General features: G+C 52.7%; 1 protein-coding gene across 1 annotated transcript in view; it reads right to left on the minus strand.

The window, feature by feature from the left end:
- MAD1L1 (mitotic arrest deficient 1 like 1) overlaps window positions 1–27,618 on the minus strand; it is a 311,511-nt gene that overhangs the window by 85,857 nt on the left and 198,036 nt on the right. Inside the window, exon 13 of the mRNA XM_065892363.1 lies at window positions 18,241–18,329. Within this exon, the coding sequence (XP_065748435.1) occupies window positions 18,241–18,329 (89 nt within the window). The remainder of the gene's footprint in view (window positions 1–18,240; window positions 18,330–27,618) is intronic.

Raw genomic sequence — 27,618 nt, forward strand, 5'->3', positions numbered from 1 at the left:
ACAGACGTCACCTGTGCAGACGTTACCTGTGCGGACCGACCGCACAGACGTCACCTGTGCAGACCGACCGCACAGACGTCACCTGTGCAGACGTTACCTGTGCGGACCGACCGCACAGACGTCACCTGTGCAGACGTTACCTGTGCGGACCGACCGCACAGACGTCACCTGTGCAGACATTACCTGTGCGGACCGACCGCACAGACGTTACCTGTGCAGACATTACCTGTGCAGACCGACCGCACAGACGTCACCTGTGCAGACATTACCTGTGCAGACCGACCGCACAGACGTCACCTGTGCAGACCGACCGCACAGACGTCACCTGTGCGGACCGACCGCACAGACGTCACCTGTGCAGACGTTACCTGTGCAGACCGACCGCACAGACGTCACCTGTGCAGACCGACCGCACAGACGTCACCTGTGCAGACGTTACCTGTGCGGACCGACCGCACAGACGTCACCTGTGCAGACGTTACCTGTGCGGACCGACCGCACAGACGTCACCTGTGCAGACGTTACCTGTGCGGACCGACCGCACAGACGTCACCTGCGCGGACCGACCGCACAGACGTCACCTGCGCGGACCGACCGCACAGACGTCACCTGCGCGGACCGACCGCACAGACGTCACCTGCGCGGACCGACCGCACAGACGTCACCTGCGCGGACCGACCGCACAGACGTCACCTGTGCGGACCGACCACACAGACGTCACCTGTGCGGACCGACCGCACAGACGTTACCTGTGCGGGGTAACCGCACAGACGTTAAATCAGCACCCAAGGACACTGAAACAGTTATTAAAAACTATTGGAGCAAAGGAATAATAGTCCACTGTCCAGCAGTTAAGGACAGATATGGAAGATACAAACAAGACCAAGTCGAATTCCTAGAGGTGGCAGCTACAATGTCTGAGATGAAAAGTCCTGGATGATATTAGTGATGGACTAGACCGTGCAGGACAAAAGTTGACTGCACTTGGAGACAGAGCGACGCAAACGATCCACAGTAGCAGACAGAGAGGAAAATCGATCTTTAAACCTGGCAGGGGCATTGCTGAGCGGCGGGGCAGCCTCACCAAGGTGAATTCACGTGCAACCAGAGTCCCTGCGGTGGCGGCGGTGGTGGTGGGGGTGGGACAGAAAAGTACTGCAAGAAGGTTCCAAATGTGACCGAAGTATAAAGACACAGACCCAAGAAGCTACACAAACGTGGGCACAAGAAACACGAAGAAAACAGCCCCAGTGCACAAACAATCTGGCTGCTCCAAACCAGTGACAAAGAAATCCCACAAGCAGCCGCAGAACGGGAATGGTACCCACAGAGGAACAAAGCAGCTTCCTCAGCAGAGACACTGCACGTGAGAAAGAGGAGAGAAGTCCTTAAAATACTAGAAGAAATGAAAAAATGTCAAGCTAGAATTCTATTCCCACTGAAAATAGCTTTCAGAAAACAAAAGCGAAATCAAGATGTTCTCAGACATACAAAACCAAAGAATTTATCACCAGCAGGCCTGCCCTACAGGAAATCTCAATGGAAACCCTCAGGCAGAAGGGAAGGAGAAGCCACACAAATGCGTGAGAGCAAGGGACATCTTAGCTACGTGGGCAGAAGTGTGGCTTCTCACATTATTTGCACCCTTTAGAGATAGTTAAGTTACTCTTTTTAAGAGAGGCTGACCGTTTAAACAAAACTAATAAAAAACATATTGGGGTTTCCAGACATAAACATTAAGTAAAATTTATGACAGCAACAGCACGAAGGCTGCATAAACAGACACACACAGCTGTGAGGTTATGTTCTATATGTGAAAAGGTATAGTATCACCTGAAGGGAGACGGTGATAAGTGAAAGATGTGTATTAAAAACCTCAGAGCAACCCCTAAAATAAAAAAAACAAAGCGTTACAACCAAAAAGCCAAAAAAGGAAATAAAATGGTATCATAAAAAACACCCAAGTGGGGCTTCCCTGGTGGCACAGCGGTTGAGAGTCCGCCTGCCGACGCAGGGGACACGGGTTCGCGCCCCGGTCCGGGAAGATCCCACACGCCGCGGAGCGGCTGGGCCCGTGAGCCATGGCCGCTGGGCCTGCGTGTCCGGAGCCTGTGCTCCGCAACGGGAGAGGCCACAGCAGTGAGAGGCCCGCGTACCACACACACACACAAAAAAACAAATAAAACCCCCAAGACACCCAAGCAATTCAAAAGAAGCCAGAAAAACAGGCAAATGGGAATGAAGAGACAAGGCAAGCAGCAAAGAAAATAAGATGACAAGATCAAACCTAACCGTACAATAATCACATTAAATGTAAACGGCCTAAACACCCCAATTAAAAGGTGGAGAGACCATCAAAACGTATGAAAAAGCAGCACCCAATTAATTATACGCCACCAACAAAAAGGCACTTTCACCATGAAGACACCAACAGAATAATGATAAAGAGGTCAATTGACCAAGAGAACATAACAATCTGAAACATTCGTGCACTAATAAAAGAGCTTCAGGGCTTCCCTGGTGGCGCAGTGGTTGAGAGTCCGCCTGCCGATGCAGGGGACACGGGTTCGTGCCCCGGTCCGGGAGGATCCCGCGTGCCGCGGAGCGCCTGGGCCCATGAGCCATGGCCGCTGAGCCTGCGCATCAGGAGGTGCTCCGCAACGGGAGAAGCCACAGCAGTGAGAGGCCCGCGTACCGAAAAAAAAAAAAAAAGACTTCATGAAGAGAATGAAAAGACAAGCTACAGAATGGGAGAAAAGATTTGCCAATATCTGATAAAGGACTCGTATCCAGACTGTATAAAGGACTCTACAAACTCAACAACAAGCCAATAAGTAATCAAATAAAAAATGGACAAAAGTTTGAACATTTTACCAAAGAAGATGTACAATGACAAGCACGTGAAAAGGTGCCCCACATCGTTAGTCAATAGGGACACAAAAGCTTAAACCACAGTGAGACGCCACCTCGCTTCTACCAGAAGGATTAAAATGGGGAGGACCAACCACACCAAGTGCTGGCGAGGAGAAACCACACCTCTCGTCCACCGGCAGCGGGAACATGAAACAGTACAACCACTCTGGAAGACAGCTTCTTAAAGAGTTACTCGCGCAACTACCAGCCATCCCCCGCTGCAGTGTTCCTCCGGGAGAAAAGAAAGGACACAAGGACTCGGTGTGTAACACAAAGGAGCTTCATTCCCACAGCCAAAACTTGGGGCAAACCAGACGTCCACCAGCAAGGGCGTACGTGAGCGAACAGTGGTGTGTGCGCACAGGGGACTAAGGCTCGGCAGAGAGAAAGGGCAAACCGCTGCGACACGCACGCGCTGTCTCAAGACAACTAGGCTCAGAGAGAGAGGCCAGAGTACACACTGCACAGCTCCCATGACACACAGCTTCGTGATGTGCCCACCGACACCCGGTGGTTGAAAGCAGACTGGTACCAGCTGCCTGGGGGTGGCGGAGGGGAGGAGGGGGAGACAGGGTTATAATCGAGCAAGAGGGAATGTTTGGGGGCGAAGGGCAGGCCCACTATCTTGAGTGTGGTAATGGTTCCATGGGTGTGTGCGTGTGCGTGTGAGAGAGAGAGAGAGAGAGAATATATCCAGTTGTACACTTAACATGCAGCCTACAACTGTGAAGACACACGTTGCACCCACGCCTTTAACAGGTCACCCTGTCCCTCGCAGAAGCGCCCGAGCAGTGCTGAGCTGCAGGTGCGGGCAGGGCCATGAGCATCGCAGGGAACTGAGGAAGAGTCTCTGGCGCCCAGTGAGGCCAGTGCCCCGCACAGCTCGCACGCCATCCCCTAGTTTTCACAGGGGAACCTGAGGCTCACAGAGGTTAAGTGACGGCAGGGAAGCGGCCCATCCGGTACCCAGGCTAGGGAGCCCGGTAGTCGGGCTCCAGGGCCGATGCCCTTACCCTCTTGGTCAGTGCTTCTCCGAGGGACGACTCGGAGGTGTGACCCGCCCGGCCCCGGTGAGGCATCCCCGTGAGCTTTGGGGGGAGGTGGTGGTCAGTGCCCAGGCCACCGCCAGGAAGCCGCTTCCGGAGAAGGACTCTGCATCTCAGGGACAGGCCGCGTGAGAGCCCCGCAAGGCCCCTCTTAAAACAGGTATTATGGATTCTGAAGGCTTGTGAGCGAAAGTTCTCCGGTCTAAACTCAAATAAGCACATGTACACGCCAGCAGACTTCCTAATAAGCGGCGAGCCAGAACCCATCCCAGCTGCTGGAGAGCAAACCACGTCAACAGCTCTAGTTGTGCATCTTAAAAACGGGCGCTTTCTTCTCCTCGTCCTCCTCTGAGGCAAACTGTTATCTCACCGAGGGGGCGGGGGAGAGAACCAATGAATGAGTGTGTGTGCGTGTTTGTTCAAAAGCTCAGAATGCCGGTCTGCCTTCAAATTGTTCAAAGCAATCAGGTCTGGCGTTAAGTGTCTTGAAGTTGACTAACTCCAAGTTTTTTAAACACTGAGGGTATTACATAAACTGGATGACATCCCAGATCAGTTCTCGAGAAGACGAAGCCAATCAAAGCAGGCGTGTGTGTGCGCGTGTGTGCGCGCGTGTGTGTGTGTCAGGAGAAATCAGTGAGAGAGGGGTGTGTTTGTTATCTTCCCTAAAATAACATTTGCAATGAATGTACCAACCACCCTGGAAAACTTCTGAGGGAAGAATGATTGTTTTTGCAGAACTAAAACCCAGGGTAGCGGGGGTAGGGTGCCAGGGGTCAGGCTCCCGGTGCTGGAGGGGACAGCGGGCGGAACTAGAGGCACAGCTGAGCAAAGAGCAGCTGGGCTGGGAGGCCACTCGCCCAGGCTGACCGCCCTCTGGTCCCGGGCCCCACACCCTGCCTGCTGGCCTCCTCCCCGACCGCCTGCTCAGGGCTCTGCAGCCGCTCTGTCCCCGTGGGCCTGGCCATCCCCTCTGTCGGACGGTCTGCTCTGTGTCCCCAGCGTCGGGCCTGTCCTGCACCTGCAGCAGCGGCTCGAGCGCGGGGAGATGGACTGCACCAGCTCTGGAGTCACTCGTACGAGGTGGGGCGTGTCCTGCTACAGACTGAATGTCTGGGTCCCCCAGATTCACACGCTGGAGCCCAACCCCGGGTGTGATATTTGGAGGTGGGCCTCTGGAGGGCGATGGGTCAGACGAGGCCGGGGCGGGGTGGGGTTGGCGAGAAGGCGTCAGCAGGCCAAGAGGGAGGCCTCAGGGGAAACCAAACTTGCCAACACCCTGATCTCAGGCTCCAGGCCTCCAGAACTGTGAGAAAGTTAAGTGTGCTGTATAAGCCACCGAGAAGGTGCTGCCGTAACAAACACGTAAAAAACGTGCGGACGGACGGGCTCCTGGGCAGAGGCTGGGTGGGGCGGGAGGCGGCTGCCAGAAACAAGGACACTGAGGGCGACTGTGGTGAGAGTGGAGGGCAGGGCCGCGTCACCAGGTCACAGAGGTTCTGCGGAAGGCGGAACGCTGGAGACCGCTGAGCACGGTGCTGAGAGAGTGTCCTGGTCCCTCCTGACTGTTGACGACAGAAGGTGAAATGAAAGTGAAGCAGGAACTGTTAACAGTACGTACCCCGGATCTGATGCGATGAGAAGGCGTGAAACCCCAAACCCCAGCATCTTCCCAAAAGCCACACGTCAGCCTCGTCGCAGAACACGTCAGACAAACGTGGGCTGGGGATGCTGGCACAGCCAAGGTCGCGGAAAACAAAGACCGAGAAACTGGCAGAGAGTGGGGGAGGTGGGGGGACGAGATGGCTGAGACCAAGGTGGGGCCCTGGGCTGGACGCTGCTGGGTGAACGAACGGCTGAACGCAGGCCGCGGACCAGTTAACTGTGACTTGACTGTGACAAACGCACCAGGGAGACGAAGATGTTGATAATGAGGGACAAAGGTGAGCAGCGTATGAGGCGCGCTGTGCCATCTGTGCGCCTCTCCTGTAAGCCAGCAATCGTTCCGAAGTGAACAGCTGGCAAGAAAGAAGGGAAAGAAAGGAGGGAGGGAAAGAAGAATGTATGCTGGGGCGGCTATATTAACACCGGACAAAGGAGACTTCAGAGGAGATAACCAGACAGTGGTCACCCCAAAAAAGAGAAGTGACAAACATGTAAAACGGTTTATTCACCAAGAAGACACAATAACTCTAAATGAACATGCCCCTAAAAGCAGAGCTTCAAAATACATGAAGCGAAAAATGACGGACCTGGAAGGAAAAACAGACAAACCCACAAGTATGGTTGGAGATTTCAAAGCTTCCTGCTAAGGAGTTAGAACTGTGGACAGAAGACGAGCAAAGACACACAGGACTGAACAACACTGTCAACCGATGGGATCTAACAGGAACTTACAGAACATACCACCCAATGCAACAGGATACTCATTCTTCTCAAGTACAGATAAAGCATTCTCCAGGACACAGCATGTTCCTGGGGCATTTAACAAACCTTAGCAAATTAAAAAAACTGAAAACCATACAACCTGACTGAATGAAAATGAGACCATGACAGATCGCAAGTGTGGGATGCAGCTGAAGCAGTGTCTAGAAAAAAATCTGTAGCCTTAAACGCTTATATTAGAAAACAAGAGAGATCTCAAATCAATAATCTAAGCTTCCACCTTAAGAAACTAGAAAAAAAGGGGAAAAATACAGCCAAAGCAAGAAGACGGAGGGAAATAATAAAGAGCGGAAATCAATGAAATTGAGACACAAAAACAATGAGAATAATGAACGAAACCCAACACTGTTCCTTTGAAAAGACCAATTAAATTGTAAAGCTCCAGCGAGACCGGCAAAGGGAAAAATCGAGAAGAGGCCAAGCGGCAGCACCAGGAACGGGAGGCTCCGTGGGAGCGCGTCCACACGGACAGCTGCCCTCGGTCCAGCCAAGTCGCCCAACGAAGCACCCACCACCCGACCCTTCTAAAGACCTTCCACAACAGAAATACCCAGGCCTACGTGGTTTCACAGTCTCTTCCAGAAAAGACAAGGAACACTTCCCAGCTTGCTGCATGAGGCCAGCATCACGCTCATACAGAGCCAGAAAAGGACAGAACACCAGATGAAACCCACAGACCAGTATCCCTCACAAATATGGACCAAAAATCATCAACAAAGCAGGGCAAGTTGAATCCAGCAATACATAAGAACATTACATGACAGCCAAGGGGGGTTTATCTCGTGATGTCAGCCTGGCTCAACAATGAAAAGTAAATCGATATAATCTACCATATTGACAGTTTAAAGAAGAAAAAACACACAATCGTATCAATCTATTCAAGGAAAAAGAAAGGATTTGACAAAGTTCAACATCTACTCATGATAAACTTTTATAAGAATAAAAGTCAAATCAAGAATAGAAGGGAACTGCTACATCCTGATACATCTACAAAAAAACCTACAGCTAACTAATGGTGAAAGACTAGGTGCTCCTCCAAGACCAGCAACAAGGCAGAGATGTCTGCCCTCCTCACCCCAACGCCAGTCTGCAAGTCTTATCCAAAGGCATCCCACTCAGAGAAGATATAAAACCGATGTAGACAATGTACAGATAAGGGTACCTGCCCAGGAAAATCCCAAGGAATCAACCAAAAATAAAGACCAAAAACACCCTCATAGAACTGATAAGCAAATTCAGTTAAGGTGCAGGATACAAGATGAACAACTCAAAAATCAATCATTTCTATATAATAGTAATATATAAAAGTAAGGCAACATAAAACAAAATTTACAACTGATATAAAAAGGCACACTTAGGTATAAATCTAATAAAACATGCAGCGTCTGTATACTGAAAATACAAAATGCTGATGAAAAATCAAAGATGTAAATAAATAGATACGTATTGTATTCACGGAATGGAAGACCCAACATAAGGAGAATGTCAATTCTTCCCAAACTGACGTAAAGATTTAACTCAATGCCAATAAAACCCCAGCAGGATTTTTTTGGGGTAGATATAGACAAACCGATTCTAAAATTTATATGGCAAGTCAAAGGAACTAGAATAGCTAAAACAACTCTGAAAAAGAAGAATGAAATCGGAGGAGTCACACTACCAGATTTTAAAAACTTACCCCAACGCTACCAGTAGTCAAGACAGTGGTGATGAGATAGACACTTAGATCAATACAGCAAAATGGAGAATCCAGGAAGAGAGAGAAATATGCCCAACCGATTTTTTTTTTTTTTTTTTTTTTTGCGCTATGCGGGCCTCTCACTGCTGTGGCCTTTCCCGTTGCGGAGCACAGGCTCCGGACGCGCAGGCTCAGCAGCCATGGGTCACGGGCCAGCCAATCCGCGGCATGTGGGATCTTCCCGGACTGGGGCACGAACCCGCGTCCCCTGCATCGGCAGGCGGACTCTCAACCACTGCGCCACCAGGGAAGCCCCCGATTTTTGACAAAGGCATAAAAAAGCAATTCAATGAAGGAAGGACAGCCTTTACCATATATTGTCCTGAAGCAGTTAAACTTCTTTAGGCAAAAATAAAAGTAAATCTTCACCTAAACCTCACATCTTACGCAAAATTTAACTGAACATGGATCAGAAACTTAAATGTAAAATGTGAAACTAGAAAATTTTAAGAAATAAACATAGGATAACGCCTTTGGTACTCAAGGCTAGGCAACGAGTTTTCAGACTCAACATCTAAAACTTGATAAATTGGACTTTTTCAAAATGTAAAACTTTTGTTTTAAGACATTGGTAAGATAATGAAAATAAAGTACAGACTAAGAGAAAATATTTGCGAACCACATATTTGACAAATATGTATCCAACACACATAAAGAATTTGCAAAATTCAACAATAGGTTAAAAAACAAAACAACCACCAAAAAACAACTGGGTAAAAGATAGGTGATATATCTGAACAGACAGCTCACCAAAAAGGTTAAACAGGTTGCAACTAAGCACATGAAAAGGTGTTCAACATCAGTAGCCACTTGGGAAATACAAGTAGAAAACCATGGTGAGATGCACTACACACTCAGCAGAAGGGCTAAAATAAGAATATTGACAATAGCAAGTGCTGACAAGGAGGCACCCAAACTCTCACACAATTCTGTTTAAGCACCCAGCAAACCACTTTCCAAAGCCAAACATGCACTTCATGCATTCCTTACAAATTCCACTCCTGCGTGTCTACCCTGGAGAAATGGAAACTTGTGCCCACAAACAGCCCGCACGTGGATGTTTACAGCAGTCCTAGTCACAACTGCCCGAAGCTGAAAACAACACAGATACCCGTCAACAAGCGAATGGATAAATTTTTTACAGCTGCGGCATGTCCATCGGTGGACTATTACCCAGCTACGAAAAGGAGCAACGACAAGGACGCAGGGCGCTTGGGAACCTGTAAATCAACTAGACCCGACAGCGGAGGACACATTCTTGCAGGGTGCACACGGATACTCTCCAGAAAAGACTACATACGTTAGGCTACAAAACAAGTCTCAGAAGTTAAATTTATTGCTCTCATGGAATTAACTCAATGGGCTGAAAGTAAAACCCAATAATAGAAGGAAAACTGGAAAACAAATATGCGAACACTAAACAACAGACTCTTAAACAACCAACAGATTAGAGAAGAAATCACAAGGAAATCAGAAAATACCTGGAGAAAATAAAATAAAAACAAAACACAGGACAACAGTGGAAGCAGTGTTCTGGGGGAACTGATAGCCTTAAATGCCTACATTAAAAAAGGAGGATCTCAAATCGATAACCTAACTGTACACCTTAAGAAACTAGAGAAGGAAGAGCAAACTGAACTCAAAGGTGGTAGAAGAGAGAGAATAATAAAGATTAGACACAAATGACACAGAGAACAGAAAACCAGTAAGAAAAATCAACACTACCAAAAGTTGGTTATTTGAAAAGATCGACAAACCTTTAGCTGGAATGATTAATATATTTCAATATAAATAAAAATCAGTTATATTTCTATACAGTGGCAATGAACAATGTGAAAAACAAATCTAAGAAAATAATTCCATTTACAAGAGCATCAAAGAGAACGAACTACTTAGGAATCAATTTACCCAGGGAGGTATAAGATCTGTACACTGAAAACTGCAAAAGATTGCTAACAGAAATTAAAGGAAAACTAAATAAATGGGGAGACATTCCATGTTCATGAATTGGAAGACTTAATATTGATGTTAAGATGTCAGAGAAATCAAAACGATCTTGGAAAAGGACAACAAAGCTAGAAAACTCATACCTCCTGGTTCCAAAACTTGGTCGAAAGCTACGGTATTCAGAAAGGAATGAACTTTATACAGATAACATCTTGGATGAATCTCACTTAGGCTGAGTGAAAGAAGCCAGTCTCAAAAGATTACAAATTGTAGGATTTCATTTATAGGACATTATTGAGAAAAAATCAAAACCGTAGGGATGGAGAACAGATCAGTGGTTGCCAGGGGATTATGGGTATGTAGGTGGGCGATTATAAACTGACGGCGTGAGGAGGATTTTGAAGTGATGAAATTATTTTATACTCTGATTAAGGGGTAAGTAATTAACATTCACAGAATTGTACACCAAGGAAGAGACTATTTTGCTACATAATAATGTTAACAGTAAAAAATAAATAAAGAGTCTCCTAGGATATAGTCTGTGCCGTATTGTGATGGTGATAACAAGCATGAATACTTACTTGTCAATGTGACTGTGGTGTCTGGTGCGGTGGCCGAGGAGTATTTTACTACTGCCATTCTGCACAACTGAAGGAGCATGGCGATCATCAAAAGCAGACTGGCTTTTATTTGGTTTAATCATGGTTTTAGGCTTCTCCAAAGACAACACACTGTCTGAGACCTGCCTTCTGGGTGGACGACTACCACAGCCCCACCCCTGGGTACCTCACCCTTGCGACACCGGACATTGAAAGGGACGCATCCTGCTGTATGTAGAGTATGCCTCAATGACACAGGTATTTTTAAATCCCTAAGAATCCGTAGGCTAATGCAGAGAAAGCACGGGGTGCGGAGCCTGACACACAGGAAGCACTGGGTGAACGTCGGCTGCTTTGGCACAATTGTTACTACTGCTGCCGGAGGGGGGAACTGTCCCCACTTTCAAAACCATAAGGCGTCGGAACCCTAGGTACAAGACAGCCCAGGCACCGTCGAGCTTCTGGGACCCAGAAAGTACGCTTGCCCATATGTCAAAACATGGCCAACGGTTAATGCACAGAGATGTTCATCACGGTTTGTTCTTAACAGCTGAAAACGTGAAAATAACTCAAACTCCAGAAGTGGGTTAGCCAACTGCATTACGGAACAAACTATATGTTAATATTTACACGAAGCCTGTAAAAACATGGGAAAGCGTTATAATGCAAAGTGGAGAAACAAGAGTTTAAATGATGTGGATTTCACTATGTATAAAATATTTATGAATAGAAAAAAATGTCAAAGAGTTCAGTTTAAGACGCCAGTTTCAACGTTTACATTTAAGTGCAACCTCTCTCAAAAGTCCATTAAAACGAGAGCACGGGTCTTCCTTACTTCTTTTGAGGCCTGCTCCTGAAAGGACAAAGAAAATAGAAGGCACAGTGTCCAAAAAACTTCAGAAGTTGGAAAACAGATGAATGAATGGTAAATGACACAAAAAAAGCTAACTCCTAGACCAGCAGTGGAAACGCCAAGAAGCTTCTACCACAAAAAGTGCCCCAAGTCTCAGAACGGCATCACCGAGAGTCGCTTCCGGAAGCAGCGAGAAGGCAGGGCTCCAACTGGAAGTGGCTTGGAAGTCTCTCTCTCTCTCCTTCCCCACTTTTTAGGAAATAATTACAGGAACTTGCAAAAACTGTACAAGGAGGCCCATGTCTTCTTCACTCAGTGTCTCCCTCAGTGGTAACGAGGTAAACAGCTTCCACGTGACGCTGTCACATGTGCAGATGTGTGCAAACACCGCCGCCATTGAGCCCACGCACACCGTCTCCTCGGAGACACCCATCCCCCCCACCCCCACCCTTGGTAACCTCTTCTTCTGTGTTCTAGAGAGACTGTGTAAAACTGATGTTAATTATTCTTTAAATGTTTACAATCCTTCAGGGACACCATATGGGCCTGGCAACATATTTTGGGGGAACATTTTAATCATGAATTCAAGTTTTTAATGTTTGTAAGGTGACCCAGATTTCCTGTTTCATCTTGGTTGAGTTTTGGTAGTCTCTGGTGTCTGAGGCATTGGTCCGTTGCCCCCAGTTAATGATCTGGCAAGCTTGGGGCTGTTCAGTGTCCTGTGTCCTCTGCGTAGCCGAGGGCCTGCAGAGACACCCTGTGCACGCTCGATACTCATGACCTGTGTCTTCTCTTTCCAGACTTGTCAGTTTTGCTAGACGTTTATTACTTTTATTGACTTTTTTCAAAGAACTGGCTTTCTGCTTCAAGAATTTTCTGTTTTTCTTCTTTCAATTTCATTATATTTTGCTCTTTATTATTTCCTCCTTTCTGCTTGTTTTGGCCTTATTTTGTTCTTCTTTTTTCAGGGTCTTGAGGCTGGAATATAAATCGGAGACCTCCCCACTTTCCTAATGCAAACGTTCAGTGCTGTGCACCCTCCTTCTCGGCGCTGACTCTTATTGTCCCACAGACTCCGACAGGTGTGTTTTCACCGTCAGTCAGCTGTATTTACCTCTCCTTTGAGATGTCCTCTTCCACACTCGGGCTATTTGTTTAAGAGTGTGTTGTTTAATCTCCAAACGTTAGGAGATTCCCCTGTTGTTTTTCTGTTACTGACTTCTGGTTTGAGTTCCTTCTGGTCAGACAACACACAGGGTATGAAGCCGATTCTCCTGAACTTGCTGAGGTCTGTTCCACGCCCCGGGTGCGGTCCACGCCGCTGGCCTTCCAGGTGCGCTGCCCCACCGCGCCTCCTCTGGATGTCGGTCAGGTCCTGCTGGTGGATGGTGGTGTTCAGTTCTTCCAAGTCTTGGCTGCTTTTCGGTCTGGAAGTTCTACGATGTCTGAGAGTGCTGTGTTGGGGTCCTGTACTGTACGGGTGGATCTGTCCATTGCTCCTTTCAGGTTCATCTCTGGGCTTCACGAGTTTTGAAGTTCTGTCGTCTGGCACACACACATTTAGGATCATTATATCTTCTTGGCAGATTGAGCCTCATGTAACGGCCCTTTTTTGTCCACCGTATTTTACCTGAAATTATTCAATTAATATAAGCCATACCTACTTTAAAAACATCCATGTTTCCATAGTACATCATTTCTCATCCTTTTACTTTCGACCGGCCTCTGTTGTTACCGTTGAAGTTGAGTCTTGTAGATAAACTACAACGGGGTCGTGTGTTCACATCCACCCTGCCAATCTGTTATCTTCTAGTTGGTGCGTTTAGATCATTTCCTTTAAAAGGAACTGCTGATTTGCTGGTGCTTAGATCTGCCGCTTTATTATATGTTCTCTGCTCATTCCCTCTGTTCCCAACTCCTCTGCTTCTCTTTTCTTGCCTGCCAGTAGGTTACTTGTACAGTTTTGTTGTGTTCTGAGCACTCTGCATTAGCAAATGCTTCTCAGTGGTTGCTGAAGCTGTTAAGATACACATAGGGGACTTGGCCTTCTGGGGCTGACATATCCCTCTCCCCACTTTAAAATAAGAATTGGTTTGTGCGTTTCTTCTGTCACCAGCATCACGGGACGCTACGGGTTTTTGACCTCGAGTACGATTTCAGAAAACTGCGAGGACCGTCTCTTCTACTGCTCCCTATTTTTACCCGTGCCATTGTTCCTTCCCCTCGGAAATTCCAAGCTTTCCTCTGTTACCATGTCCCTCCTACTCGGGAGGCTTCCTTAGACATTCGTTAAGGGCAGGTGTGCTGGTGACAAATTCTCTTAGTTTCACTTTGTCTGAGAATGTCTTGATTTTCCTTTCATCCCTGAAGGATACTTCCACTGGCTGACAGTTCTCTTCTCTCAGAACTTGAAAAATGTGCACTTCATTCTGGCTTCCACAGTTTCAGATGAAAAACTAGCTGTCACTCAGATCCATGTCCCTGGAGATGATACAGTGTTTCTCTCTAGCTTCTTTCAAGATTTTTCCTTTGTGTTTAATTTTCAGAAGGTTAATTAGCAGGTGTCATGGTGTGGATTTCTCTAGTTTTATACTGTGAGGGCTTCACTTAGCTTCTTCAATCTGTAGTTTTATGCCCTTCACCAGATTTGGGAAATTTTCAGTCATCGCCTCTTAAGGTATTTTCCCAGCCCCGATCCCTTTCTCCCTGTCTGGGACCCCAATTAAGCAAAGTCCCACACTGCGTCCCCTCATCACAGGTCCCCGAGGCTCTGTTCCTGTTTGTTTTCAGTCTGCTTCCCTGTGGCTCTGGTGAGGTCGTTTCTACTGATCTGCCCTTGAGTTCACAATTCTCTCTCTCGTCTGCAGTCAACTGTGGAGTGTATCCAATGAGCTTTCTAATTTGGTTATTGTATTTTCCAGGTGTATAATTTCTGTTTGGTTCTTTTTTAAAAAAAAAAACAAACAATTTTTATTTCTTTGTTGAGGTTTACCGTTTTTTCGTTTGTTTAAAGAGGATGTGTAAGCGTTTGCAGAAGCATTTTTACGACGCTGCTTTAAAATCGTCATCGGGTAATTCCGCCGCCCGAGTCACTGTGGCGTTGGTGTCTGATGACTGTCTTCTCTTGTTCATGTTACAGCTTCCCTGCCTCTGGACAGGATAAGGGGCTTTTACTGCATCCTGGACACTCCAAGCATTACGCTGTGAGACCTCCTCCTCTTTCACCTTCCCCTGGCGGCGACCACCCGGCTCAGGAGGAGGTGGAAGTCCCTGCCGACACGATGCTGCAAAAGCAGACCCTGCAGACAGGGTGGTGTCGGCTGGGCTCCCCACTGGTCCACCAACACCAGGGCTGGTGAACAAGGGCCGCCCCGCTGCTCCAGGGTGGGAGCAGGAACCGTGTGCCGAGCTTCTGACTCGGGTCAGTGACAGGAAGGGTGAGCAGCCCCCGCCGTCGCACTCTGGCTCCGATGCTGCCCCAGAGGCTCAGCTCAGCCCTGCTGACGCTCCCCGCGCTGGCACTCCACTGCCTGCTGCAGCCGGTGGTCACCGAGAGCCCTGCTGGCCCAGTGACACTGCCGGGTGGGCCTGGGTGCTGGTGCCACGGGGCAGGGGCAGGAAGGGGACGGGTTTTCCTGGGATTTGGCTGAAGCGGGCGGTGTTGTCAGAGGGCCTCCCCTCTCAGGGGAGCAGGCTTTCCCGGGAGCTGTGTGTCTCGCTGCTGGTCTGGGCCAAGTGCAACTGAGAAAACTCGGGAGCTCGCCAAGCGCAGGCCCTCGAGGCCGCCCTGGGGCCGCCGCTGTGATGCGCAGGGCTCTGGGCTGTAAGGGGGAGGCCCTGGGCACGACGTGGCTGCTCCAGCTGACCAGACCAGAAGTTACAGATCCTTTCAAAATGCAGCATCTGCACGTCCTCTTCCGCGTCTGATCGTACGTGTCTCTCCCCTGCCTCTGAAGAAGACCGCAAGTTCATTTTCTTTAGAGAGAAGACAGCGGGTCTCCGGGCAGAAGGGTACCAGGTAGAGGGCAAAGTTGCCCGGGTCAACGGGGGACCGAGGGGACGTCCCCACAGTGACACCGAGCTTGCCGGTCCTGTCCCCAGCTACACGCCCAACCTCCAGACAGGCGTCTTCCCCGAAGACAGGACCCAGACGCCAGTCCTGAGGGCTCCCAGTGAAACGGCCACGTTCAACCTAGTGCAGCCGCAGGCAAAGTCCACCAGGCCCAGGGTGGGGCCAGGAGGCTCGGTGCCCCCCCTCCCCCATGAGCAGACGGCTGGCACCACCAGGGCCTCGAGGAGAACATCAACAGGAGACCTACGCCCAGACCACCATGGTGACAGAAAGAAAGCAACTTAAAGGAAACAGGCTGTACGGACAGAAGAAAGCTTCATATTGATGTTAATCATGGGACTTTATGAAGCTTTCTTCTGTCCGTACAGAGAGGTGGGGATGAGAGGCGCCAGACGAAAGGCCTCCGGGTATCCAGCACGCGGCGCAGACAGGGTCGCCAGAGCGCGTCTCTGTCACACTTCGGGGCGCCGGACGGCACACGGCTCTTCAGTCCCCCAGAGAGAAGGCACGAGGCGGGCCAGGACCCAGACCCAGAGGCTCTGCCTGGTGGGGGGAGGCTGCCCCTCGCACCCACCGCAGGGTCAGCGCAAGGAGTGGAGAGACGGGGTCGTGGCCCCGGCTCCCCGCACGGTCCAGGCGGGGACCCCGTGGCTGCTGGCAGCCGGGCAGCAGATGGGCGGAGGGGCCCAACGTTGGCTCCCGGCGTGCCTGCAGCCCGGGCGGAGGGGTCCTGCTGGCCAACCAACGGGCTTCCCGGCGGAGCTGCACATGGTGCGGAGGGACAGCGGGAGGCTGCCCTCAGCCTGGAGCACCAGGGTCTGGCGGCCTCACCCCGGCCGCGGCTGCCTTTCAAAGGGCACCCCTCGCTGAGGTCCACAGGCCCAGGCCCAGGTCCACGGAGGCGCGTTTGGCTTCAGGGCCTGGGTCGCGGGGGGTGACCGTGCGGCCACATCCGTGTCCGGCTGCGCCCGCTCCCGGAACCCAACACTCGTCTCCTGATCGAGGTCAGTGTAAGACCCAGAGCAGGGGTGCTCAGCAAGGATCTGTTCAGTAAGTTTTCTAAAGAAAGGATAACAGGAATCTAGCCCCTGGCAGTCTGGAAGGGGAGGGGCGGGGCCCAGCACAGCGCCATCCTCGGGGGGAGGGGGCATCTCCAGTGCACCCCAGCCCCTGAAGCGGGGGACTCCGCGCGCTGGAACGGGCCTGGGTGGGCAGGTGGGGGGCCCCAGGCGGCAGTGAGGGCACCGGAGGGCGGGGACGGGCAGGCGCCAGTCTCCAGGACGAGCAAGTCTATCCAGGTGCTAAACCCACAGACAGCACTTGGGATCCCCCGGAGCCGCCAGCACAGAGGAGCCCAGCCTTGTTCCAACTGAGAGAGCCCTTCAGCTGCTGCCACTTAAATCTTTACTGAACTTTCCCCACAGTTTCCTTCCTTAAGAGAGTGATGCTTTAAAATGTCACATGTGTACACTTAACGCGTCACACACGTAACATGTATGTTTAACACACACGTAACCTATGCACAGCAGCTCCACCTGTGTGCGTGACGAAGGCACGGCCGTGCCCACCCTGTCCTCACCCCCATCCTCGGGAGGAATGGGTTCCCAGGAGCCCCCAGTGGGCAGGGCCAGCCCTGGGCCCCAGGCTCCCCTGGCCGGCCAGCTTCCAGGGAAGGCCAAAGGGCGGGTGACGGACGGCAGGCCGTTGGGTTCACAGCCTTCCTCTGCACTGACCCCTTAGGAGCAGGCGTTCCTGGATCCGTGGGAGAAGGAGAGGACCAGGGAGGTGGAGGCTGCCTGGGTTTTCACTGGGGGGGGGGGGCCCTGGAGTCCCTGTCGCCCTCCCGACTGTGAGGGGGTGATGGTGGGGCCACATCTCCCGGGACGCCTGTCCTCAGGGGGCCCCGTGCGGCTTCCTGGGAAAGCCGAGGATGCCCTCAGCTGTGTGGAGGACACTGACGCCGCAGTCACCGCGTGCGATGCTGGGAAACCGAGGCACAAGGAACGAAGGGCTGACCGTTCAGACACGGACGGCGGCGAGTGCAGCAGACCAAGGGGTGCGGCGGGGACCAGGAAGCGCTGTGAAGGGGGCGCCCGGAGGACCCTCGGCCCACAGCTTGAGGGCTGACCCCGCAGCGAGGGCTCAGCAGGTGCTGGCAGCTCCCCTCCTGCCTCCCCACGCGGCTCAGATGTCACTCCTCTGCGTAGAAACCTTGGAGGGCTTCCTGCTGCTCACGGGAACACGGCCACGAGCCTCACCAGGGCCGGCGGGTCTGGCCTCTGCCTGGCCCGGCCGCCCGGCCGCCAGCGAGCACGTCCTCCCATGCGCCCTCAGCCCCACGCACGGGCACCCACCCGGGAGCCCCCCAGACCTGCCCGGGCGCCCCTGCTGCACTTCGCACTGCCCGTCGTCACACATGCACGACCGTAGGTGTGTCCCCGCAGACAGCGCCAGGACAGGAGTGGCCTGCCGTCTGCTGAGACAGAGGGAGGCCTGGCTGTCAGCACCACCCGAGGAAGGCCGCTGAGCAAAGGCCAAACGGGGCAGCGGGGCCGTGAGCCGCGAGGATGGGAGGTGACTTGTGAAGACGACACCGGGGCGGGGGCAGCCCTGGGGACGGGACGTACCTGAGCGAGCTCACCTCCTCCCTGGAGAACAGGAAGCTCTGCTCGGCCGGGCCTGCCTGGGACTTCAGCATCTTCAGCTCCATCTCCAGCTGCGAGGAAGCACAGCAGGGGCTGAGCGCGGACCACAGGCCCTAGGAACCTGCGGGCGCACCCGCTTCCCCCTCCCCGGCGCCCCGCCCGTCACCAGGCCTCCCGCAAACACACGGCCTCCCTGTGTTTTCCTTCTTGTCTCCAGAGCAGCAACAGACACGGTCACAGGGGCGCGTGGGGGTACATCAAGATCCGGGGAAAGGGGGCCGCGGCGGCTGGACAGAGCACGTTCTAGATGCACCGACGCTCTGATCGGCTTCGATATCTTGATATTTTATTTATCTTGTGACTTCAAATTCCTCTACAGGATGTCAGGCCACGCACAGACTGCTGAGAAGGGACCACGGAAGCGTGGAATTTAAGCTGCTCTAACACACGGTGGGGGGGGCGTGGGGGCGACGGCGAGGCTGGAGGAGAGCAGGGAGGAGACTCCCGCGCGCACCCACGGGGAGGAGCAGAAACAGGGCGGGCGGCCCCGAGCGGGGCAGAGCGCTCTCCCACAGCAGCGCCCGCTGCCCTGGGCTCCGAAGGCCCCCGATGAGATGCCTGCATGCAAGGGCGCGGCGGGCCCCGGCAGCCGGCTGCAGGCTCGGTGCCACTGTCCTCACGCCGGATCTGGCCGTTCTCCAGTCTGCCCTCGGGGCCTCCCACCCCGCACCAGCCCAGTCCCCGTGTGTGGGTCACTGGGAGGAGAGAGGGCTGTCATCGAGCTCCGCTCTTCCTGGCCTGCGCCCGGCCACCCGCCTGCCCACCCTCTCAGCCCTGGTGTGCCGCCTGCCGCCGGCACCGGGGACTCCTGCTCTGCCGGCTGTCCAGCTGTGTCCTGACACCCCAGGGAGAGGCCCTTAACCTCCCACCTAGTTCTCCACCGAGCCCCCGAGGGGACAGGGGATGCGGGCAGGACCCCTCGTGGCGCCCACACCGGCCACAGGCAACAGCCGTGAGTGAGGCGGCCGGTCCCCGAGGCTGGGTCTGTGGCCCCGGCTTCACCACTGTCCAGGCTGCATGGCTGACGACCTGCCCCTTAACCCGGGGCGGCCAAGAGCTCCCAGCTCACATCCCAGCACGTGCCCTGCATTGGTGGGAAAGGTGTCGTGACAGACAAGCAAGGACCCGCAGCCCTGGGCAGAGGGGAGGAGAGCGTCTCCTTCATCTGCCCTCCCGGCCTAAACGGACAGGCTGACGCCTGCAGTGCTTCCTCCTGGAAACGTTCCCTCCAGGCTATTCTTGGAAAGGTCCTCCTGGGGTGACCTGATTTAGGAATTCTTGGGCCCCAAATATCCGGTCTTTATGATGCCCCAATTAGTCATCAGGTCCCTGGAGGAAACCCTGCCCCTAAATGGGACCAGCGCACACCCGGGAGCCTGAAGCTTGAGGGCTGGAGCGGACACCAAGCACAAGCGCCCTGCGGACCAGCTCCCGGCGGACCAGCTCCCGGAAGAGCCTCGGCACAAGTGAGTTACACGCGGGGTCCGCATGCTCAACCCCTACTGCCTCTTCCGGTGCCGAAAGGACGCAGCCCAGCGCCCGCCTCGCCAGCTACACCCCGATAGGTGGTGGCGGCGCTCTCAGCTGGGCCCCCCCGTCGGGGTGACGGCCTGCTTCACAAGCAAGCACCAAAGACGCCTGGGCAACGTGGCAACACGAGCAGAACAAAACCGTTCGTATTCGAGGAGAAGTGACCCCCACCGTGTCCAGTGGCCCCTAACCTCTACCTCAGAAGCCTGGGGCTCAGATGAAGCTGCTCCCAGGAACCAAGCTGTCCCGACGCACAGACACTGCCCTGCCACTCACCCCTGAGCGTCCAGGCCTGTCACTCCTCTCTGACACCACCCAGACCTCCTAGCTGGTGGCCAGTGGGTGGGCACCCAGGAAGCCCCTGCCCTCACTGTGTCCAGCCTCATGGCCACAGTCAAAGAGACCAGCAGAGACACGAACCTCACTGGGCCAGGAAGACTCTCTCCCGGGGACATAGGGCCCGACAGTCCAGTCTGGGCTGCTTTCTCTGTTTTTGGGGGCGGGGCTGACCTCGAGCAGAGGAGAGGCAGATACCCCCGGCTAGCACGTGCCCGCACAGCAGAGCAGGACGGTGGTCTCTCCTGGAGATGCGTGGTCCCGGTGCCCTGGTGCCAGGCCCTGCCCGAGGCCCGGCGGCACTTGTCCTGGATCCGGCGAACGCTTTGCAGCCCCAGGAGCTAAGGTTCAGGTGTCGCACGCAAACGGGTGCACGTGGAGAGGTCTCTCTCCAACTTCGCCCCGTCCCCTCCTGCAGCCTGCACCTCCCGGGCTCAGCTCACACATTCACCAGCTAGAAGGTCAACGCTCTTCCCTTCTCTTATATTTCTTGTTACAAAAATGGAAGATTTCCTACACCTCGTTTCGTACGTTGAGTTTTTCACGGAACACATTTGGAGGTATTTCCAGACTAGCACAGAGGGAGCTTCCCTGTTCACTTTTGTGGCTCCTGGAACCATCCCAGTGGCCAGCCTCCTGCCGACCAACGTCTGACCTGCTTCCCACCTGGCGGCTCAGACACACCGGTCCCCGCGGTGTGAGCTGACCTGCAGGACGAGTCCTCAGAGTCACATGTCTGCCTGCAGTTCCATCCGATGTCACCACAGCCCTGGGGTTGTTACCACGCAACCCAGGGCAAAGCTGGCCTGCTGAGGCCGTGTTGTGGTGAAGGACAGGGCAGTGTCTACTGCAGGGCGCCGGCGCCGGGCCAAGCAAGGAGCACAGGCTGCCCGCGCTCAGAAGCCCCAAGCCCCCCCGACAGCTTCCAGGGAAGGGTTTTCAAAGACACCGTCAGGGGTGAGGGTTGCGGGTGTCTGATCGGCTCGTGGACTTTCTTCAGATCTGTTGGCGGGGGTAACTGGGTGGTATTTTGGGAGCCAACATCATCGACCTTCTGCTTCCAACTGGTCTGGGGTCGACATGCTGGTGGTCAGCACGCGGTTAACTTCCTGTACCAGGCAGGGTTTTAATGTCTGCAAAACAACTCAAGGACCCGGCCCAGGATATTATCTACAGCCCTTGAGGAGGACCTAGAGGTCCCTGACTTCATTCCAGAGCTAACCTCTTATTATTATCTTGTCTTGCTTGACTGTTTTCCTTTGTTTCTGTATTTTCTCACTTTTCTGACTAAATTTGCACTTTGGAACTTGGGGACAGCCTAGGAGGCTAAAGATCTTTTATGGACAAGAGGCAGGGGACCCGGTGGTGAGGGATGTCTGCCTCCCGGAAGGCGTGAAGCGTCCTGCTGGGTTTCAGGTTGGGGGCCCGGACGTCCCTGCTTCGGTACAGAAAGGGCTCATCGTCCACCAGGGACTCACTCACTGACTTCCTGTTTGTAACTGGGTCTGCTTCTGATGTCCTGTTCTGTTGACAAGAATCTTGGGATCCTTCCTCTCTCCCACCCCACCCACCCCACATTAAAATAAACCAAACAACCCTTTTTCACAAAACCAGGGCTGTGCAGAAGGTGAGGCCGAGGCTCCCAGGACTCGGCCGCGCGCAGAGCCGGCACGTCCTTCTCGACCCGCAGGCCCGTCCGGGGCCCTTCGTCTTTCCACCTCTTGCTGTTGTTGTTGTACACGGGAGTACTTTCTTCCCTTGTCTAACTTGCTGTTTCTGTAGATACAGGACTTGTCCCATTTCTGCACATTAATTTTGTTGCCCACCCGTTCACTAGGGCCTCAGGCTGACGGCGAGGCTTGTCGGCCGACCGTCTTAGCCCCGGTCACGCCCTCCTCCACAACGCAGGTACCTGGAGCTCTTCCTCTTGTCTCAGGTGGATGACTAGTGTCTCCAGAATACCAAGGTAAGGTTCTAATACTGCACATCTCTTTTGGAGTCGGGATTGATAGGTTATATTTCCCTAGAAAACTATTCATTTGGATTTTTATTTTAAATGGAGTTGTGACATAATTCTTAACTTTTTACGGAATTCATGTAGACCTAGTAATTCTTCCTAGGTTTGTCTCTCTTTTGTTTTCATTTCTCTTCCTTACTATTGAGGTGAAGCTTGCACACAGGGCGGTACACACCTTGTGAGTCCAGCTCAATGACTCTGCCCGTCCGTACCTGGGGAACCGCGTCCAGGTCAGATCAGAGACTCTGGCAGCCAGGACACTCTCTCCTGCACACACCCCTGCCCCGTCAGTAACTCCAAGCTAATTACTCGTATTTCGTCTTTTGGGTGGTGATCTTTCTACTAATTTTTTACTAGGATTGTGAATAATTAATATGTTTTACTGGTTTGTCCTCAAAGCACAGGCATTTGGATTTGTTATTTCTACCATTTTTCACTTTCTCATTAACTTCTGCTTTGAACTTTACACTACTTTTCCTTTACTAAGGTTTATTCTGTTTTCCAAGTTCTTGAACTGAGTGTTTAATCCATATATATTCACTCTTTCTTGTTCAATAACATAAATATTTAAACCTGTGATTTTTCTTCTGAGCACTGCTCTAGTTGTTTCCCACGGGCTCTGAAGAGTCTCCATTATGACTATTTTCTAGGTTTTATGCACTTTTGAATTGTATATCATCTTCTTTGACCCAAGCATTGTTTTAGACAGAGTTTTTTGTTCTATTCCTTTTTTTAGTTTCCAAGTGTTAGGAGCTGCTTCTTTTTTTAGTTGTGCTCTTAAATTCAAATTTCATCACACTGTGATTAGAAAAAGTTATCTGTCCTAGTTCTACCCATTTGAATTTATAAAGGTTTTCTTTATTACCTAATACATGATTAAGTTTTGTTAATGTTTTCCATGAGCCCTTTTTAAAGAGCGTTCTTTAGTTTCAGGGTTAAGAGTCGGGGGTGTGTGTGTCTGTCTCTCTGTATGTATCTGTCACAGATCTTGTATTTCTTGCTTTTACTTATCCTTTGCCCACTTGCTCTATCGGAGATTAAGAGGTAAAATAATTCTCCACTACTGGTGTCCTTGGCAATGTCCTGTTGAAGCTCTCCTCTTTTTTTGCTTTTCTGAACACAGGCGGTATTTTAGTTGACACAGATACTCATCTGTACCTTTACCGTCGAAAAGCACCTATCTCTGTTTTCTGCAATGCATTCTGGCTTGAACCGAAATCTAACTGCAATCAAGATTATGACCTCTGCTTTCTAGGTGTACAACTGCCCACAGGCCTTTGCATCCTATACTGTCCGACTTTTTTAGGCTTTACTTGGTAATCCAAACAGAAAGTCTTTCCCTTCTAACAGGTGAATTTAGCGCGTTTATATTTTGATAAAACATCTGTTTGGATTTATTTCTGGATTTGTTGTATTGTTTTCTGTTTCATAACTCAAAACGATTTTATTCTATGGCTTTTTTGTCCTGCTTGCCTTTGTGTGTGAAATTTTCTTGATACTTGGAAAGGTTTATATTTTTCATTCTAGTGGTTGTTTTTGTAACTTTTGACTTCCTGTAATACTTATACTGTGTTTCCAACCGTTCCTATCAACTTCCTGCACCAAGTTACCTGACTAGTCAAACGTATCACCCTTCTCAGTGTTCACCTTTCTGCACTTAAACACGCTTCTGATTGATGTCATCTTTAGACAGTACGTTTTGATTGTCAGCTTCTGATGAGAAAACCAACATTCTTACGTTTCCCAGCATCTTCTCCCTTCCCAGGTATCTTACTGACCACATCAACTCTAAGTCACTAGAATGTGGACCGTTTACACTGTACATCGGCTTTACCCTTCCAACCAAACAGACTCAACTCCTGCTGCGGTCCTCCCAGCGCCTCGCCTTCCTGACCCCCACCCCCGGCCCCCCCGCCCCTCTGGCTCCGCCCCGAGGTCTGCAGCTCCGGGTTCTTCTCTTCCTCTGGCCTCCCCTCCCCTCTTTGAGTGCCTGCACTTGGTCCCAGCTTCATGGATTCTACACGATTGCCAAGTCTTATTTCTTGGCAAAATGTTCAGGTACAATTCTCACCTGCTCAGTGTCAACTTTTTTTCTGTGAAATTTTTCCTGTTATTTGTTTTTCTACACAATTTTTGGTTTTATGAAACTGTGTGATGCTGCCTTTATTACTCACTGCCGATGATGAGGTTTATTCAGTCTGGCTTTGTACAAAGGCTACACCGAGGAAACCACGGGCGTCTCCTCTGACGTTAAATCCCAACAAAGGGCCTGGTGTGAGTTCCGTTCGCCTTCGCTGCCTCCCTCTGGCAAGAAGAGCGGACACTCTGCCTCCGGCCAGCTCGGGGGCATTGAGACCTCCCCCTCCCCTTCCCGTACCACCGCAGCCCCGCCCACCCCGCTGCCCCGCCAGCCTCGGCCCACGGCTCCTTCCCTGCACACCCTCTGCTCATTCCGGGCTGGGGGCCCTTCTCCTCCTCTGTGGAGGCTTGGGCTTTAGCTGTATTTCTTTTCTGCCCAAATTTCAGTTTGCCTTTGTGGTTTTCACTCTTCTCAGTACTTCTGGATGGCTTTCGGGAGGGGAGAGGGAAATGCTGACCTTCAGCACAGCGTTCGAAGCAGAAAACCAGGCCCTTCTAGTCTGACCGGTAACCTTGAACTCATAACTAACGTGCCTTCAACTTTATCACACTCACGCCCATACTTGTACACACACGCTGACTGTGGCCCGCCCCTCCCCAGCCCCCCACGCGTCTCGGGGTGGGACCCCCTCAGGCCGGGCCTGGCTGCAGCTGGAAGCACGAGGGCTGGTTAGCGGCTGCCCTGACACAGGAAGAAGACAAGGGAGCACGGGAAACGCATCCATACCGCGCTCTGCTACTACCTATTTCGTACTTCACTGACAGCAGTCCGCATCTGAAGTTTGTTTTTAGAAAAAGAACACAAGGCCTAATTGGACCGCCTCTTCTGAGGGGCGCTGCTAAATGACCGAAGGCCGAGAGCTCCGCTGCGGTACCCGTTCAACAGCAGATTTACCTCCCGGTGGACAGCACTCCAAAGGAGCGTCTCCTGGGGTCATCTGCACCGCAGCCCACACTCCCGCCAGCTAGAGCCGCCTCCTCCCTGAAGGCCTCCTCTCCTCGTTTCCGAATTTCATCTCCATAATGAAACATACACTGCTATAAATTATTTTTCTTTTGTTTCCTCTTTGTCCTACATGTAGACACTACTGAAAACTGACATTTGTAAAACCATGTGCAGATGGGAAAGGAAGGGGACTCGACAAAGCGTTTGCTATCAGAGGGTGCTGGGTCTCACGGGCCAGCCTCACCCGGTGGCCAGGCCACGTGCACGGAGCAAAACCGCCACGGCCTGAATATCCCTCCCGCTCAACTCCGTCCCCTGAGGAAGAGCCCTGGGGGCAGCACCTGCAAAGGCCCCCCAGACTGGCCGAGGCAAAGGCCTTCCTGCCTTTCAGGACGTCTGCCACAGCGAACTCTCTAGCCCACTCCAAGTCTCCAGGGCCATCGAGGACCCGAGGGCCCTTGAGAGCTGGTTCTCCTCGGAGGGATTGTCTGGGTCGACCCTGACCCTCCATCTGCAGCAGGGTTGGATCACAGGGCACCACATGTGACTAGAAATGAACCGAGTCTGTGCCTGTGGGGGAGACAGGCCGCTATCTCGGGGGCAGCGGAGGTACCTACGCATGGAACGTCCTCCTGGGATGCCAAGGGCTGGCCCCAGGAGAGGTAAGAGCGGGCATGCAGGGAGGGGGCTCCAGATGGAGGAGGAGGGGCACCCAGTGGGACCCGGACCCAGAGGGCAAAGGCGCGGAGGCGTGAAAACCGGTAAAGTAGGAAACGTGCCAGGGTACACCGACTTTGGTTTCGTCAACTGATTCTTATGAATCTCTGTGCTGGGGCGACTCTAAAGCAGCAACGCACTGTCCAGCACCTTCTGGAAGAAGCGCTGGCGCTCCAGGGAGCTGGGGAAAAGCAGGGCCAGAGCAGACCTTTCTGGAAGGGCCCTGGGGAGGGGGCAGGACCCCCCGCGGCTGGGCTGCCTGCCAGGGGCTGCATGAAGGCTTTGGGTACCCCCAGCACCAGTCTCGCCCCCAAAAAGCCGCTCCCCGCCCCCCAGCCTCGCCCCGTGCCCCACGCCGGGACAGGGAGTCGGGCCGCTGTGCAAACAGACCCCTCCGTGCCTCTTCACCTGGCCCACCGTCCCCCCCGGCCCCCCCAAGGCCCAGAGCGACAGCCACATCCTCCACGACATGGCGATGAGCCCAGGCCAGCCGGTGACTGTGCCCTGCCGGCCTCCTCGCTCACACCAGAGCCAGGCGACGGTGCTTCTGGCCGCGACGGGGGACCTGGGATACCACCGAGCCTCCCTCCTGAAACAAGCACTGAACAGCGGGCAACACGAACAGGATCCCAGAGAGACGGGGACCATGAGGCCGACCCGGCGCCCGGTCTCAGGAGAGTCCAGGACGCAGCACAAGCCGGGGGGAAGGGCAGAGCCAGGAGTGTGGGAGGCCGAGGCAGCCAGAGGCCACGGCACGGGGTGGGCAGGGGGCCCCTGAGGACCCTGCAAAGCCGACTGCATACGCGGGAGAAACGAGGCCCTCGGGCCGAGGACTGAACCACAAGGAAGGACGAGAGGGACCAGTGCCTGCTCCCCACAGCCAGGCTGCAGTCTCTGGGTCCACGGGGCGCTGGGCAGAGCCCTCAGGAAGGCATGGTCACCCCAGCAGAGCGCTGCTCCGGCACAGCCCGGGCCCCGCGGGGACCTGCCGCCTGCACTGCCCTGCGTCCCTCTGCTGACAAGGCCGCTCCCTCTCCGTGAGGACACTCACTCGCCGTGTCCTAAGACTTCAATGCTAACGGTCCTCAAGGAGAGCTCGCTAATACAGCATGACCTCTAAATAGAGACCGTAAACTTCAGTTTAATTCAAGAGGGTGGCCGCTCATGCCCAGGCGGGGGGCGGGTACCCAGTCCCACAAAGCAATAGCCAGTGTGGGGAGCAGGGGACGTGCTCTCCCCTCCCCCGACAGCGACTCTAACTAACACGGCCACTGCTGAGCACCGGGGCAAGGGTGCCCACGCACACGAGTTGCACACAAGTTCCACCACAGGAGCCCAGCCCCTGTCAAGCCCCACAGACAGTCATGATGGGGCTGAGGGCCCGGGCTTCCAGAGGTGCCCACACAGGGCCCTCATCCCAGGGATCCAGGCTGCTGCCTCCTCCCCAGAGCCCCCATGTGGCAGGGCTCCCAGGGCTCCCAGAGAAGACAGGATGCTGAGAGCAGAACAGAAATCCTCACAACACTGTAAAGCAACTATACTCCAATAAAAATTAATTAAAAAAAAAAAAACAGGAGGGGAATCCTGGTCAGAGCACACTGCCCTGCTCAGCTCT

Source organism: Phocoena phocoena, chromosome 15 (assembly GCF_963924675.1).
Source record: "Phocoena phocoena chromosome 15, mPhoPho1.1, whole genome shotgun sequence".
In the NCBI taxonomy this organism is placed as follows: domain Eukaryota; kingdom Metazoa; phylum Chordata; class Mammalia; order Artiodactyla; family Phocoenidae; genus Phocoena; species Phocoena phocoena.